This window comes from Ciona robusta, unplaced genomic scaffold (genome assembly GCF_009617815.1).
Source record: "Ciona robusta unplaced genomic scaffold, ASM961781v2 AP042743.1".
Lineage (NCBI taxonomy): Eukaryota > Metazoa > Chordata > Ascidiacea > Phlebobranchia > Cionidae > Ciona > Ciona robusta.
In genome coordinates, this window is record NW_028323122.1 from 168,639 (window position 1) to 186,704 (window position 18,066).

At 42.0% G+C, this 18,066-nt stretch overlaps 1 protein-coding gene across 1 annotated transcript in view; it reads right to left on the reverse strand.

Annotated features, from left to right (window-relative positions):
* Window positions 1–18,066, reverse strand: part of LOC149723767 (uncharacterized) — an 86,410-nt gene that overhangs the window by 57,494 nt on the left and 10,850 nt on the right. Inside the window, exons 10-26 of the mRNA XM_089893485.1 lie at window positions 16,963–17,220; window positions 16,568–16,704; window positions 16,380–16,483; window positions 16,212–16,320; window positions 15,540–15,684; window positions 15,149–15,249; window positions 14,024–14,155; window positions 13,841–13,964; window positions 13,486–13,680; window positions 12,971–13,125; window positions 11,623–11,698; window positions 11,497–11,567; window positions 11,271–11,406; window positions 6,616–6,736; window positions 6,462–6,566; window positions 6,305–6,409; window positions 5,623–5,734 (exon numbers count right to left, since the gene is read on the reverse strand). Of these exons, the coding sequence (XP_089749611.1) occupies window positions 5,623–5,734; window positions 6,305–6,409; window positions 6,462–6,566; window positions 6,616–6,736; window positions 11,271–11,406; window positions 11,497–11,567; window positions 11,623–11,698; window positions 12,971–13,125; window positions 13,486–13,680; window positions 13,841–13,964; window positions 14,024–14,155; window positions 15,149–15,249; window positions 15,540–15,684; window positions 16,212–16,320; window positions 16,380–16,483; window positions 16,568–16,704; window positions 16,963–17,220 (2,186 nt within the window). The remainder of the gene's footprint in view (window positions 1–5,622; window positions 5,735–6,304; window positions 6,410–6,461; window positions 6,567–6,615; window positions 6,737–11,270; window positions 11,407–11,496; window positions 11,568–11,622; window positions 11,699–12,970; window positions 13,126–13,485; window positions 13,681–13,840; window positions 13,965–14,023; window positions 14,156–15,148; window positions 15,250–15,539; window positions 15,685–16,211; window positions 16,321–16,379; window positions 16,484–16,567; window positions 16,705–16,962; window positions 17,221–18,066) is intronic.

The following is an 18,066-nucleotide window of genomic DNA, read 5'->3' on the forward strand; positions in this document are numbered from 1 at the left end:
CTCGTAAGCGCGCACAAGGTGTATGAAACAGAACACTCGTGTTATAATGACTGTTGTTGCCCCGCACGCGAGGATAAATAAGTTACATACGTGGTAACTTGTAAGCAAGCACAAGGTATATGTACAAAACATCTGTGTTGCAACAACTGTTGTTGCCCGCCATGCGAGGATAAATAAGTTACATACGTGGTAACTTGTAAGCGGGCACGAGGTGTATAAAACAGAACACCTGTGTTATATCTACTGTCATTGCCCCGCCATGCGAGGATAAATAAGTTACATACGTGGTAACTTGTAAAAGGCACGAGGTGTATAAAACAGAACACCTGTGTTATATCTACTGTCGTTGCCCCGCCATGCGAGGATAAATAAGTTACATACGTGGTAACTTGTAAGCGGGCACGAGGTGTATAAAACAGAACACCTGTGTTATATCTACTGTCGTTGCACCACCATGCGAGGATAAATAAGTTACATACGTGGTAACTTGTAAGCGGGCACAAGGTGTATGAAACAGAACACCTGTGCTATAACGACTGTCTTTACCCCGCCATGTGAGGATAAATAAGTTACATACGTGGTAACTTGTAAGCGGGCACGAGGTGTATGAAACAGAATACCGTGTTATAACGACTGTCGTTGCACCGCCATGCGAGGATAAATAAGTTACATACGTGGTAACTTGTAAGCGAGCACGAGGTGTATAAAACAGAACACCTATGTTAAAATGACTGTCGTTGCCCCGCTATGCGAGGATAAATAAGTTACATACGTGGTAACTTGTAAGCGGGCACAAGGTGTATAAAACAGAACACCCGTGTTATAACAACTGTCGTTGCCCCGCCATGCAAGGATAAATAAGTTACATACGTGGTAACTTCTAAGCAGGCACAAGGTGTATGAAACAGAACACTCTTGTTATAACGGCTGTCGTTGCCCTGACAAGCGAGGATAAATAAGTTACATACGTGGTAACTCATAAGCGAGCACGAGGTGTATGAAACAGAACACCAGTGCTATAACAACTGTCGTTGCTTCGCCATGCGAGGATAAATAAGTTACATACGTGATAACTTGTAAGCGGACACGAGGTGTATGAAACAGAACACCTGTGCTATAACGACTGTCTTTACCCCGCCATGCGAGGATAAATAAGTTACATACGTGGTAACTTGTAAGCGAGCACGAGGTGTATGAAACAGAACACCCGTGCTATAATGACTGTCGTTGCCCCGCCATGCGAGGATAAATAAGTTACATACGTGGTAACTTGTAAGTGGGCACGAGGTGTATGAAACAGAACAACCGTGTTATAACGACTGTCATTGCCCGCCATGCAAGGATAAACAAGTTACATATGTGGTAACTTCTAAGCAGGCACAAGGTGTATGAAACAGAACTCTCGTGTTATAACGGCTGTCGTTGCCCTGACATGCGAGGATAAATAAGTTACATATGTGGTAACTTGTAAGCGAGCACGAGGTGTATGAAACAGAACACCTGTGCTATAATGACTGTCGTTACTTCGCCATGCGAGGATAAATAAGTTACATACGTGGTAACTGGTAATCGAGCACGAGGTGTATGAAACAGAACACCCGTGTTGCAACAACTGTCGTTGCCCTGCTATGCGAGAATAAATAAGTTACATATGTGGTAACTTGTAATCGAGCACGAGGTGTATGAAACAGAACACCCGTGTTGCAACAACAGTCGTTGCCCTGCTATGCGAGAATAAATTAGTTACATACGTGGTAACTTGTAAGCGAGCACGAGGTGGATGAAGCAGAACATCGGTGTTATAACGACTGTCGTTTCCCCGCCATGCGAGGTTAAACAAGTTACATACGTGGTAACTCGTAAGCGAGCACGAGGTGTATGAAACAGAACACCCGTGTTACAACGACTGTCGTTACCCTGCAAGGATAAATTAGTTACATACGTGGTAACTTGTAAGCTAGCACGAGGTGTATGAAGCAGAACATCCATGTTATAACAACTGTCGATTCCCCGCTATGCGAGGATAAATAAGTTACATACGTCGTAACTCGTAAGCTGGCACAAGGTGTATGAAACAGAACACCTGTGTTATATCTACTGTCGTTGCCACGCTATGCGAGGATAAATAAGTTACATACGTGGTAACTCGTAAGCGCGCATAAGGTGTATGAAACAGAACACTCGTGTTATAATGACTGTTGTTGCCCCGCCACGCGAGGATAAATAAGTTACATACGTGGTAACTTATAAGCAAGCACAAGGTATATGTACAAAACATCTGTGTTGCAACAACTGTTGTTGCCCGCCATGCGAGGATAAATAAGTTACATACGTGGTAACTCGTAAGCTGGCACAAGGTGTAGAAACAGAACACCTGTGTTATATCTACTGTCGTTGCCACGCCACGCGAGGATAAATAAGTTACATACGTGGTAACTTATAAGCAAGCACAAGGTATATGTACAAAACATCTGTGTTGCAACAACTGTCGTTGCCCGCCATGCGAGGATAAATAAGTTACATACGTGGTAACTCGTAAGCTGGCACAAGGTGTAGAAACAGAACACTTGTGTTATATCTACTGTTGTTGCCCTGCCATGCGAGGATAAATAAGTTACATACGTGGTAACTTGTAAGCAGGCACGAGGTGTATAAAACAGAACACCTGTGTTATATCTACTGTCATTGCCCCGCCATGCGAGGATAAATAAGTTACATACGTGGTAACTTGTAAGCGGGCACGAGGTGTATAAAACAGAACACCTGTGTTATATCTACTGTCATTGCCCCGCCATGCGAGGATAAATAAGTTACATACGTGGTAACTTGTAAAAGGCACGAGGTGTATAAAACAGAACACCTGTGTTATATCTACTGTCGTTGCCCCGCCATGCGAGGATAAATAAGTTACATACGTGGTAACTTGTAAGCGGGCACGAGGTGTATAAAACAGAACACCTGTGTTATATCTACTGTCATTGCCCCGCCATGCGAGGATAAATAAGTTACATACGTGGTAACTTGTAAAAGGCACGAGGTGTATAAAACAGAACACCTGTGTTATATCTACTGTCGTTGCCCCGCCATGCGAGGATAAATAAGTTACATACGTGGTAACTTGTAAGCGGGCACGAGGTGTATAAAACAGAACACCTGTGTTATATCTACTGTCGTTGCACCACCATGCGAGGATAAATAAGTTACATACGTGGTAACTTGTAAGCGGGCACGAGGTGTATAAAACAGAACACCTGTGTTATATCTACTGTCATTGCCCCGCCATGCGAGGATAAATAAGTTACATACGTGGTAACTTGTAAAAGGCACGAGGTGTATAAAACAGAACACCTGTGTTATATCTACTGTCGTTGCCCCGCCATGCGAGGATAAATAAGTTACATACGTGGTAACTTGTAAGCGGGCACGAGGTGTATAAAACAGAACACCTGTGCTATAACGACTGTCTTTACCCCGCCATGTGAGGATAAATAAGTTACATACGTGGTAACTTGTAAGCGGGCACGAGGTGTATGAAACAGAATACCGTGTTATAACGACTGTCGTTGCACCGCCATGCGAGGATAAATAAGTTACATACGTGGTAACTTGTAAGCGAGCACGAGGTGTATAAAACAGAACACCTATGTTAAAATGACTGTCGTTGCCCCGCTATGCGAGGATAAATAAGTTACATACGTGGTAACTTGTAAGCGGGCACAAGGTGTATAAAACAGAACACCCGTGTTATAACAACTGTCGTTGCCCCGCCATGCAAGGATAAATAAGTTACATACGTGGTAACTTCTAAGCAGGCACAAGGTGTATGAAACAGAACACTCTTGTTATAACGGCTGTCGTTGCCCTGACAAGCGAGGATAAATAAGTTACATACGTGGTAACTCATAAGCGAGCACGAGGTGTATGAAACAGAACACCAGTGCTATAACAACTGTCGTTGCTTCGCCATGCGAGGATAAATAAGTTACATACGTGGTAACTTGTAAGCGAGCACGAAGTGTATAAAACAGAACACCTGTGCTATAACGACTGTCATTGCCCGCCATGCAAGGATAAACAAGTTACATATGTGGTAACTTCTAAGCAGGCACAAGGTGTATGAAACAGAACTCTCTTGTTATAACGGCTGTCGTTGCCCTGACAAGCGAGGATAAATAAGTTACATACGTGGTAACTCATAAGCGAGCACGAGGTGTATGAAACAGAACACTCTTGTTATAACGGCTGTCGTTGCCCTGACAAGCGAGGATAAATAAGTTACATACGTGGTAACTCATAAGCGAGCACGAGGTGTATGAAACAGAACACCAGTGCTATAACAACTGTCGTTGCTTCGCCATGCGAGGATAAATAAGTTACATACGTGATAACTTGTAAGCGGACACGAGGTGTATGAAACAGAACACCTGTGCTATAACGACTGTCTTTACCCCGCCATGCGAGGATAAATAAGTTACATACGTGGTAACTTGTAAGCGAGCACGAGGTGTATGAAACAGAACACCCGTGCTATAATGACTGTCGTTGCCCCGCCATGCGAGGATAAATAAGTTACATACGTGGTAACTTGTAAGTGGGCACGAGGTGTATGAAACAGAACAACCGTGTTATAACGACTGTCATTGCCCGCCATGCAAGGATAAACAAGTTACATATGTGGTAACTTCTAAGCAGGCACAAGGTGTATGAAACAGAACTCTCGTGTTATAACGGCTGTCGTTGCCCTGACATGCGAGGATAAATAAGTTACATATGTGGTAACTTGTAAGCGAGCACGAGGTGTATGAAACAGAACACCTGTGCTATAATGACTGTCGTTACTTCGCCATGCGAGGATAAATAAGTTACATACGGGGTAACTTGTAAGCGGACACGAGGTGTATGAAACAGAACACCTGTGTTATAACGACTGTCTTTACCCCGCCATGCGAGGATAAATAAGTTACATACGTGGTAACTTGTAAGCGAGCACGAGGTGTATGAAACAGAACACCTGTGCTATAACGACTGTCTTTGCCCGCCATGCGAGGATAAATAAGTTACATACGTGGTAACTTGTAAGCGAGCACGAAGTGTATAAAACAGAACACCTGTGCTATAACGACTGTCGTTGCTTCACCAAGCGAGGATAAATAAGTTACATACGTGGTAACTCATAAGCGAGCACGAGGTGTATGAAACAGAACACTCGTGTTATAACGACTGTCATTGCCTGCCATGCGAGGATAAATAAGTTACATATGTGGTAACTTGTAAGCGAGCACGAGGTGTATGAAACAGAACACCTGTGCTATAACGACTGTCATTGCCCGCCACGGAGGATAAACAAGTTACATATGTGGTAACTTGTAAGCGGGCACGAGGTGTATAAAACAGAACACCTGTGCTATAACGACTGTCATTGCCCGCCATGCGAGGATAAACAAGTTACATACGTGATAACTTGTAAGCGGACACGAGGTGTATGAAACAGAACACCCGTGCTATAACGACTGTCATTGCCCGCCATGCGAGGATAAATAAGTTACATGCGTGGTAACTTGTAAGCAGACACGAGATTTATAAAACAGAACATCCATGTTATAACATCCACACGCAACTTACACCATTGAAAACATAACACCACGGATACTTCGTTGAATCTCCCGGGTTTCGACAAGAATTGCCATCGATGTCACGATGTGTTGGTTCTTCACTCAATGACCAGTACAAGCAACTGAAATGTTATTTCTTGATGAAAGTGACCCCATGGCCTTATATAGGCATAGTGTTGGGGGGTCTGGGGTGACAACATGGTTCTGCCTCCTTAGTTTGAAGCTTAAAACAGCTTTTACCCTGCTGTACCAATGCTACTTCATACCCTTTTTGCCTTTTTTTGCATGGTAAAAAGTTAATGCTAATAACGATCCGCATTAACTCGTCATATGATAACTCGCAAACCGCGTTATTTTGCATGGTCATTGGTTTATGCGCGTATCAACATTGAGTTAGCTTATTTTAGCGCAATATTGTTAAACCTAGTTAAAAAAAAATAAGTTCTGATACTTTATGGTGCTATTACCAACTTAAACTGTAAAAATAATACTCGAAAAAGATTAGGCTCTTAAATGTGAAACTGTACTTCCACCTTACTTTTCTTTACTGCATAATGCGAGTAACAACCAACCTCATACGGCAGATAACACGCTTATGACGATATGCGTGTTAACTTTGTTTTTGCGAGTACTTACGCGCATAAAAGTGACCATGCAAAAAGGGTAATAGATACACCCCCTGCAGAACTCACGTCCGTCCATAATAACTGGTAGTTGTATTCCCATTGTAGTAATAATGTCCTTTATTGTTGATCACGCATTCCTGCATTGTCTCCAATGACGATTTAGCAAAGAACCTTGATAGAAAACTTATATATCCCCGTTGTATTTAACCGACCTGCCACATACTTATTGAAAGCCATCCAATAGTTGGTGGTATGGTCGCGCAACACCACACGATCGTCCGTGGTTTGGATTTCCATCGATAACGACAGGTGTTGTAGCAAGTGTAAGCTGTGTATTGTATATTATCATATATATGACACATTATGACATCACACACCTATAAAATATGTTCCGTTTTCCAGTTTCATAAAACGAAGATTTCTTTCCAAAGATTGTCCAGTGTTGCGTGCCACTCCATATGTTGCATGGCTGGGTTGAAAGGAGGGAACCCGTGCGCCCTGTGTAAATGGTGTCACTTATTTACCACTCCGTTATAAACCACCCCATTATAAACCACTCCATTATAAACCACTCCATTATAAACCACCCCATTATAAACCACCCCGTTATAAACCACCCCGTTATAAACCACTCCGTTATAAACCACCCCGTTATAAACCACCCCGTTATAAACCACCCCATTATAAACCACCCCGTTATAAACCACTCCGTTATAAACCACCCCGTTATAAACCACCCCATTATAAACCACCCCGTTATAAACCACTCCGTTATAAACCACTCCGTTATAAACCACTCCATTATAAACCACTCCGTTATAAACCACCCCGTTATAAACCACCCCGTTATAAACCACCCCATTATAAACCACTCCGTTATAAACCACTCCATTATAAACCACTCCGTTATAAACCACCCCGTTATAAACCACCCCGTTATAAACCACCCCATTATAAACCACTCCGTTATAAACCACCCCATTATAAACCACCCCGTTATAAACCACCCCGTTATAAACCACTCCGTTATAAACCACCCCGTTATAAACCACTCCGTTATAAACCACCCCGTTATAAACCACCCCGTTATAAACCACTCCATTATAAACCACCCCATTATAAACCACTCCGTTATAAACCACCCCATTATAAACCACCCCGTTATAAACCACCCCATTATAAACCACCCCGTTATAAACCACCCCGTTATAAACCACTCCGTTATAAACCACCCCGTTATAAACCACCCCGTTATAAACCACCCCGTTATAAACCACCCCATTATAAACCACCCCGTTATAAACCACTCCGTTATAAACTACCCCATTATAAACCACCCCATTATAAACCACCCCATTATAAACCACCCCATTATAAACCACTCCATTATAAACCACCCCGTTATCAACCACCCCATTATAAACCACTCCATTATAAACCACCCCATTATAAACCACTCCATTATAAACCACTCCATTATAAACCACTCCATTATAAACCACCCCGTTATAAACCACTCCATTATAAACCACTCCATTATAAACCACTCCATTATAAACCACCCCGTTATAAACCACCCCGTTATAAACCACCCCATTATAAACCACCCCATTATAAACCACTCCGTTATAAACCACCCCATTATAAACCACCCCGTTATAAACCACTCCATTATAAACCACCCCGTTATAAACCAACCCATTATAAACCACCCCGTTATAAACCACCCCGTTATAAACCACTCCATTATAAACCACCCCATTATAAACCACCCCGTTATAAACCACTCCATTATAAACCACCCCGTTATAAACCACCCCGTTATAAACCACTCCGTTATAAACCACTCCGTTATAAACCACCCCGTTATCAACCACCCCATTATAAACCACTCCATTATAAACCACCCCATTATAAACCACTCCATTATAAACCACCCCGTTATAAACCACCCCATTATAAACCACCCCGTTATAAACCACTCCGTTATAAACCACCCCATTATAAACCACCCCGTTATAAACCACCCCATTATAAACCACCCCATTATAAACCACCCCGTTATAAACCACTCCATTATCAACCACTCCGTTATAAACCACTCCGTTATAAACCACCCCATTATAAACCACCCCATTATAAACCACCCCGTTATAAACCACCCCGTTATAAACCACCCCGTTATAAACCACCCCATTATAAACCACCCCGTTATAAACCACCCCATTATAAACCACCCCGTTATAAACCACCCCATTATAAACCACTCCATTATAAACCACCCCGTTATAAACCACTCCATTATAAACCACTCCGTTATAAACCACCCCATTATAAACCACCCCATTATAAACCACCCCGTTATAAACCACCCCGTTATAAACCACCCCGTTATAAACCACCCCATTATAAACCACCCCGTTATAAACCACTCCATTATAAACCACCCCGTTATAAACCACCCATTATAAACCACCCCGTTATAAACCACCCCGTTATAAACCACTCCATTATAAACCACCCCGTTATAAACCACCCCGTTATCAAACCACCCATTATAAACCACCCCGTTATAAACCACCCCGTTACAAACCACTCCCATTATAAACCACCCCGTTATAAACCACCCCGTTATAAACCACCCGTTATAAACCACCCATTATAAACCACCCCGTTATAAACCACCCCGTTATAAACCACCCCGTTATAAACCACCCCGTTATAAACCACCCCGTTATAAACCACCCCGTTATAAACCACCCCGTTATAAACCACCCCGTTATAAACCACCCTGTTATAAACCACCCCGTTATAAACCACTCCGTTATAAACCACCCCGTTATAAACCACCCCGTTATAAACCACTCCATTATCAACCACTCCGTTATAAACCACTCCATTATAAACCACCCCATTATAAACCACCCCGTTATAAACCACTCCATTATAAACCACCCCATTATAAACCACCCCGTTATAAACCACTCCATTATAAACCACCCGTTATAAACCACCCCGTTATAAACCACTCCCGTTATAAACCACCCCGTTATAAACCACCCCGTTATAAACCACCCGTTATAAACCACCCCGTTATAAACCACCCCGTTATAAACCACCCCGTTATAAACCACCCCGTTATAAACCACCCCGTTATAAACCACCCCGTTATAAACCACCCCGTTATAAACCACCCCGTTATAAACCACCCCGTTATAAACCACCCCGTTATAAACCACCCCGTTATAAACCACCCCGTTATAAACCACCCCGTTATAAACCACCCCGTTATAAACCACCCCGTTATAAACCACCCCGTTATAAACCACCCCATTATAAACCACCCCGTTATAAACCACCCCGTTATAAACCACCCCATTATAAACCACCCCGTTATAAACCACCCCATTATAAACCACCCCGTTATAAACCACCCCGTTATAAACCACCCCATTATAAACCACCCCGTTATAAACCACCCCGTTATAAACCACCCCATTATAAACCACCCCGTTATAAACCACCCCGTTATAAACCACCCCATTATAAACCACCCCGTTATAAACCACCCCGTTATAAACCACCCCATTATAAACCACCCCGTTATAAACCACCCCGTTATAAACCACCCCGTTATAAACCACTCCATTATAAACCACTTATAAACCACCCCATTATAAACCACCCCGTTATAAACCACTCCATTATAAACCACCCGTTATAAACCACCCCATTATAAACCACCCCGTTATAAACCACCCATTATAAACCACCCGTTATAAACCACCCCATTATAAACCACCCGTTATAAACCACCCCATTATAAACCACCCCGTTATAAACCACCCCGTTATAAACCACCTCGTTATAAACCACCCCGTTATAAACCACCCCGTTATAAACCACCCCGTTATAAACCACTCGTTATAAACCACCCCGTTATAAACCACCCCATTATAAACCACTCCCGTTATAAACCACCCGTTATAAACCACCCCATTATAAACCACCCCATTATAAACCACTCCCGTTATAAACCACCCCGTTATAAACCACCCCATTATAAACCACCCCATTATAAACCACCCCGTTATAAACCACCCCATTATAAACCACCCCATTATAAACCACCCCGTTATAAACCACCCCGTTATAAACCACTCCATTATAAACCACCCCATTATAAACCACCCCGTTATAAACCACCCCGTTATAAACCACCCATTATAAACCACCCCGTTATAAACCACCCCGTTATAAACCACCCCGTTATAAACCACCCCGTTATAAACCACCCCGTTATAAACCACCCCGTTATAAACCACCCCATTATAAACCACCCCATTATAAACCACCCCGTTATAAACCACCCCGTTATAAACCACCCCATTATAAACCACCCCGTTATAAACCACCCATTATAAACCACCCCATTATAAACCACCCCGTTATAAACCACTCCATTATAAACCACCCCGTTATAAACCACCCCATTATAAACCACTCCATTATAAACCACCCCGTTATAAACCACCCCATTATAAACCACTCCGTTATAAACCACCCCGTTATAAACCACTCCATTATAAACCACCCCGTTATAAACCACCCCATTATAAACCACCCCATTATAAACCACCCCATTATAAACCACCCCGTTATAAACCACCCCGTTATAAACCACCCCGTTATAAACCACCCCGTTATAAACCACCCCGTTATAAACCACCCCGTTATAAACCACCCCGTTATAAACCACCCCATTATAAACCACCCCATTATAAACCACCCCGTTATAAACCACCCCATTATAAACCACCCCATTATAAACCACCCCATTATAAACCACTCCATTATAAACCACCCCGTTATAAACCACCCCATTATAAACCACCCCATTATAAACCACCCCATTATAAACCACCCGTTATAAACCACCCCATTATAAACCACTCCGTTATAAACCACCCCATTATAAACCACCCCATTATAAACCACCCCGTTATAAACCACCCCGTTATAAACCACCCACCCCTGTAAGCAGCGAGACACGTCCTTGTTTTATAATTCATGATCATTGTCGGACTTTCAGTAAACCTCCATATTTCATGTGTGTTGTTCCCCAACATCAAACATGGCTCCATGTATACGGCTCCTACTTCATCTGTCTAATATGGGGGATCAATATAAAGAAATTCAAGGAATATTTACAATGACTTCCTAAAGGTCACCGCAAACATACTATGATGTCATAATACCTGCAGGCACTTCTTGTTATGAATATTTCTGATGGAAAACAAAACTCCCGTAGCTACGTTTCCCCGTGGTACTGTAATGTATGACATCATTATGACATCATCACACATTATGACATCACAACTCACTTTGTACAGAACACACGGTCCGATTCTTTGAACCCCAGATACGCCACCTAGAGGCCAAACTTTCATCAGCAACGAGCTGAAACATAGAGATCATAGATGTTTAACAAGGTTATGATTATGATGACTTTCCTTTGGTTACTTTATAAACCATGGTGCACAAAGAAGGTTAATTATATTTGCAATCAAATGTAATAACATGGGAAAATTATGAATCACACCCGGGGCAAAGTTAGTATAGACCAAGTTAGGAAACGGCGCTCGTGTCCGCCATTACGGAGCCCACAAAGCGTGAATCGCCTATACAAATGCATGGTCGGCATGTGTTCATTTAGTTCTTGTAAGCGATACAAAGTTAGAAAACACGTATAGCGGTTGTTTTAACATTTAAAATATAATTTATAATATAAATCTTGTAATATAATATTAAATCTAGGAATTAATGTGGAGTAAATTAATATTTTGACTGGTTTTCGGAGTACAGTGTGGTTTGCCAGAGTACTTTACGTTGGCGATTAAGATTAGCAGCAATCAGCTTGGTTTACATAATAGTATATGATCATACCTGCGAATCTACAGAGCCATTCTTTACTACATTTATAATCCAACATGAGTGGACATGCAGCTCCAAACTGCTTAAATACTAGCAGATAAGATGTTCACGTTTTCCGATTTCATAAAGACCCGGAACGCAAAAAAGGTAGCTTACTAATTCAAGCAGAGGACCAAAAATAGTAACTCAGTATTGTTTTCCTCAATGTCACTTCGATATTAGGCAAATTTAACAAAGATACCTTAAGTTTCGTTACCGGGTATACGTGTTAAATTTGTGAGCCAAAAAGTAAAATCACCGCAATTTGCATGCAAAACTGCAGCTAGATACACCAGTTTATGGTAATGTTATGCGTTTTTGTTTGTATTTTTATATTTTAAACACGTTCTTTTATGTTTTTGGTTAGTAAACTTGATATTTTCTGTTTTTTTACTCTTTAATCGATTGAGTGTTCAATAAAAGTTGATTATTTTTGTGAGGTTTATTATTGTGATAATATAAAACATTAGTAGAAAGCCATTTTTACGCGCAGAAGTGCTTGGTTTTTAAAAAATCGCAATATTTAAACCAAAAACAGCACCCAGCAATGATAAAATGCTATGCCGTGGGCTCCGTAATGTTGGCGACTATGACGTCATAGACGCGAGACAATGGATAACAAGACTCGTTGTTTTACAATCCGTTTCCTAACTTGGTCTATACTAACTTTGACCCGGGGTGGTTGCATATGTACAACTTACATAAGCATAAGGACCAAACACAACAATATTTGACGACAGTCGTAGTCAACAAACTCACAGTCATGTTAGTGCCTCTAGTGGCAAGAAACAGGGGTCCAATAGAAATCTTAAGGTCAGCTTGACAACCGAAGTTTTGTTTATCGTCCCCGCTTCTACACGGACGCATACCAACCCTCGCTCCTGCCACCAAGTGGTCAGCCGCTAAACATAAAGCTGCGGGAGGAAATGGTGGTTATGATGTCACAATGGGCCTTCACGCAAACTATATTTGCAAATATACGAAACAGAAATATATGATTTTCGAGTATTACAACAAAGATTAAACTGAAACAGTGTTTTCTTACGATGACATCTTCATTTGTTTTAATTGAAAATCAACTGAACATAAGTTAACCTTATATCACTGTTGGTTAAGCGGCCAAGCTTTTATTTTACCTTTTTACTCAAGCAGTGTTTACCCATAGCGTATCTTAACAACTATCGTTTGCTGTTAATTCTCTTCGTTGTTTTAATTTATTGATCTTCGCAATTCGGAGAGATAAATAAATATTTCTGTCAAGTATTCCCACGTACATGTCTGTAGGTGCATCAGATTGGATCTCGTGCTCATGTATTTCATCCACCTCATGCTCCAAGATGCTCGGCACATCACCATGGCAACCGTCGCCACCACGAACGATGAGTCAGCGGCTCTACGACTCGGGGGAAAACTAGATTGAACAGAGGCGCATTTCCCTTCATCGATATCGTAGAGTTGGAATGAATCGTCTGTAAAGTAATTGTTTGTGGATGATGATGCTACCATTGTGTTTGTGACCTTGGGCAAGATAGTTAACAACAATTGCTTTAACCCAGTGGTCACTAATGGGTTGCCTAAACAAGTTACCATCTATGACATCACAACACACATTATGACATCACCACCAACCTTCAGGTAGTTTACGTAACGCAGCCCAATCAACCACGTGACCTCTTGACCTCGTAACGAACCATGACCCGACCTCGGTGCTCGATAATATTAATGACCGTTCAACCACGTCCAAATGTAAATCCTACATAGATATCATGTGTAATATTATTATAATCATAGATATCATATATAAATACTTACAGTATAAAAGTTATTATTGATCAAACTAATAACCCCACCCTCAGCTTTCCATCGTTGCGTTACTTTACTCGCATCACACGTTTCCATGGTTACCCGCGCACCAGGTTGAATGGCTGACGCCTCCATGCACAGCTGGGTGGGTAAAAGTTGGTTAGCGGGGGTGGATGGGTGAAAGTTGGTTAGCGGGGGTGGGTGGGTGAAAGTTGGTTAGTGGGGGTGTGTGGGTGAAAGTTGGTTAGTGGGGGTGGGTGGGTGAAAGTTGGTTAGCGGGGGTGGGTGGGTGAAAGTTGGTTAGTGGGGATGGGTGGGTGAAAGTTGGTTAGCGGGGGTGGGTGGGTGAAAGTTGGTTAGTGGGATGGGTGGGTAAAAGTTGGTTAGTGGGGGTGGGTGGGTGAAAGTTGGTTAGTGGGGTGGGTGGGTGAAAGTTGGTTAGCGGGGGTGGGTGGGTGAAAGTTGGTTAGTGGGGATGGGTGGGTGAAAGTTGGTTAGCGGGGGTGGGTGGGTGAAAGTTGGTTAGTGGGGATGGGTGGGTGAAAGTTGGTTAGCGGGGGTGGGTGGGTGAAAGTTGGTTAGTGGGGATGGGTGGGTGAAAGTTGGTTAGCGGGGGTGGGTGGGTGAAAGTTGGTTAGTGGGGATGGGTGGGTAAAAGTTGGTTAGTGGGGGTGGGTGGGTGAAAGTTGGTTAGTGGGGATGGGTGGGTAAAAGTTGGTTAGCGGGGTGGGTGGGTGAAAGTTGGTTAGTGGGGATGGGTGGGTAAAAGTTGGTTAGTGGGGGTGGGTGGGTGAAAGTTGGTTAGCGGGGGTGGGTGGGTGAAAGTTGGTTAGTGGGGGTGGGTGGGTGAAAGTTGGTTAGTGGGGGTGGGTGGGTGAAAGTTGGTTAGTGGGGATGGGTGGGTGAAAGTTGGTTAGTGGGGATGGGTGTGTGAAAGTTGGTTAGTGGGGGTGGGTGGGTGAAAGTTGGTTAGTGATAATACAAACCACCCACCAAATACAAACCACCCACCAAATACATTGATAATACAAACCACCCACCAAATACAATGATAATACAAACCACCCACCAAATACAAACCACCCACCAAATACAATGATAATACAAACCACCCACCAAATACAAACCACCCACCAAATATCGAACATTAAGAATCCTCGTCCTCGTGATATCCCAGACAAACTTGCTTTCCATTCCAACTTTCGTCCAATCAACAGGCTTTACTCGGGAGCAACCTGAAACCATATAAGGAGCTAACCCCTCTAATAAGGTAAATCCCCTGCACAAAGGGGGTTAGGGGGGTGTACAAGTTAAATGGGTTACACAACGTTTTATAATTGTTTATCTCATTGATTATTCGCGAAGATCAAAATAAATGAAACAACAAAGAAAAGTGAACTAGCAGCAAAACTGGGGGCATCTCCCCCCCCCCAATATGGGAACCCTACAAACCCACACCAAGATATTATATATATGTTGCTTATTTGTTGTATCTACTGATACTAACATACATTACAGCACATACCTAATGAACTAAGAGTCATGGATGTGACCCCTACCCCTGGTGCAGATGCCCCCATGTTGGCAACTACTATACTCTGCTCCACACCCGTTGTACCATCGTACCCGATGCAAGGGTTGTATAACTGGAACTCCGATGACGGGGAGAGCTGAGTAATGGAATAATCGTGAATACGATGGTATGTAAGGAAAATAATGGTTTGTTTAGGAGGGCAACGACAGTTGTTATAACACGTGCCCGCTTACAAGTTACCATGTATGTAATTTATTTATCCTCACATGGCGGGCAACGACAGTCGTTATAACACGGATGTTCTGTTTCATACACCTTATGCCCACTTACAAGTTACCACGTATATAACTTATTTATCCTCGCATGGCGGGGCAACGACAGTTGTTATAACACGGGTGTTCTGTTTCATACACCTTATGCCCGCTTACAAGTTACCACGTATGTAACTTGGTGGGTGATTGTTTCACTGCATGGCTGACAATTTATACAAATCATTAGTGACCACTGGGTTAGAACAATTGCCGTTCAGTGTATTGCCTAAGAACATATATGCCCACAATGGTAGCAGCGTCGAGCCTTGAACCTATTACCTTTAGAACCAGGTATGCTAACCAACTGAGCATTGCAGACAAAAGCAATATGAAGTAACGACAAGTAACATACCGATTTAACATTTATAGTTTGCAAACATCGAGGTATTACGCAATGTTCCTTTGTAATGTTTTTACTCATTGTGTAACACCAGGGTCCACTCGGATCAAAGTCTGGGTTCCTGTGATGTCATAATAAACCATGATGATGTCATAATAAACCATGATGACATCATAATACCTGCAATGGTTATGATTCGTTGACCCGACAGGTACAAACTTGACTTGATGGGGTGTTTCAACGTTCCATGGTTGACACTCTAATCCAGATGCTGTTTCAGATATCTGTGCAACATACAATATATCCACTATATACAAACACACATCCATTCATTATTATATACACATATATGCCCACACGATACTTACCTCTCCATCATAATCATACCCCGCACCCAACATACAATCCACTTTCCATGGTTTATGGCTACCAACAGGTGTAGTGTCCATATGATACCTCAGATGATGGGTTTGGATGGGAGGGAGGGAGAAGTCTTCCTCTACACCTACGTATGGTTACAACAATAGCAAGGTTAGATCAAACACGTTTGTAAATATGATTACAACAACATGCACTGCAAATGTACACCCTACTATACTACAGCATATGGAACAGAAGTTTATGTATTTAGTTGCCAGAGTAATGAGACTTAAACAAGGACATGCAGAGTAAAAGACACGTAAAACTGGTTGTACTTTGGCCTAAACCCCAGACCCTGTAACAAGGACCTCACCATATAGAATACAACAACAAGCACACAAACCTATATAAGTCAACTTTGCCACGCTTTGGTTCGTCATCAACTCCACGAGAAACTCATTCGATAATTCCTCTTTGTCACTTGCAAGGAACGAACGTAATTCCTTACACGCTGCCTTTGCTTGTACGTACGATGAAATGGGTGACGTGAACAACTTGTAGCATGATGGGTCAAGTGACTTGGGGCTCGCTAATCGACGAGCGTTCTTCAATGTTACCCAACCATAAGGACAATCGCTGTTTTGTACAACTTGTCCAAAAGCTGAATATATAAAGTGGTACTTACGCAAGGGGTTAATAAAGGTCAACTTACTTACGCAAGGGGTTAATAAAGGTCAACTTACTTATACAAGGGGTTAATAAAGGTCAACTTATTTACGCAAGGGGTTAATAAAGGTCAACTTATTTACGCAAGGGGTTAATAAAGGTCAACTTATTTACGCAAGGGGTTAATAAAGGTCAACTTATTTACGCAAGGGGTTAATAAAGGTCAACTTACATATACAAGGGGTTAATAAAGGTCAACTTACTTATACAAGAGGTTAATATAGGTCAACTTACATATACAAGAGGTTAATAAAGGTCAACTTACTTATACAAGAGGTTAATATAGGTCAACTTACTTACGCAAGGGGTTAATAAAGGTCAACTTACTTACGCAAGGGGTTAATAAAGGTCAACTTACTTACGCAAGGGGTTAATAAAGGTCAACTTATTTACGCAAGGGGTTAATAAAGGTCAACTTATTTACGCAAGGGGTTAATAAAGGTCAACTTACATATACAAGGGGTTAATAAAGGTCAACTTACTTATACAAGAGGTTAATATAGGTCAACTTACATATACAAGAGGTTAATAAAGGTCGACTTACTTATACAAGAGGTTAATAAAGGTCAACTTACTTATACAAGGGGTTAATAAAGGTCAACTTACTTACACAAGAGGTTAATAAAGGTCAACTTACTTGCGCAAGAGGTTAATAAAGGTCAACTTACTTATACAAGGGGTTAATAAAGGTCAACTTACATATACAAGAGGTTAATATAGGTCAACTTACTTATACAAGGGGTTAATAAAGGTCAACTTACTTATACAAGAGGTTAATATA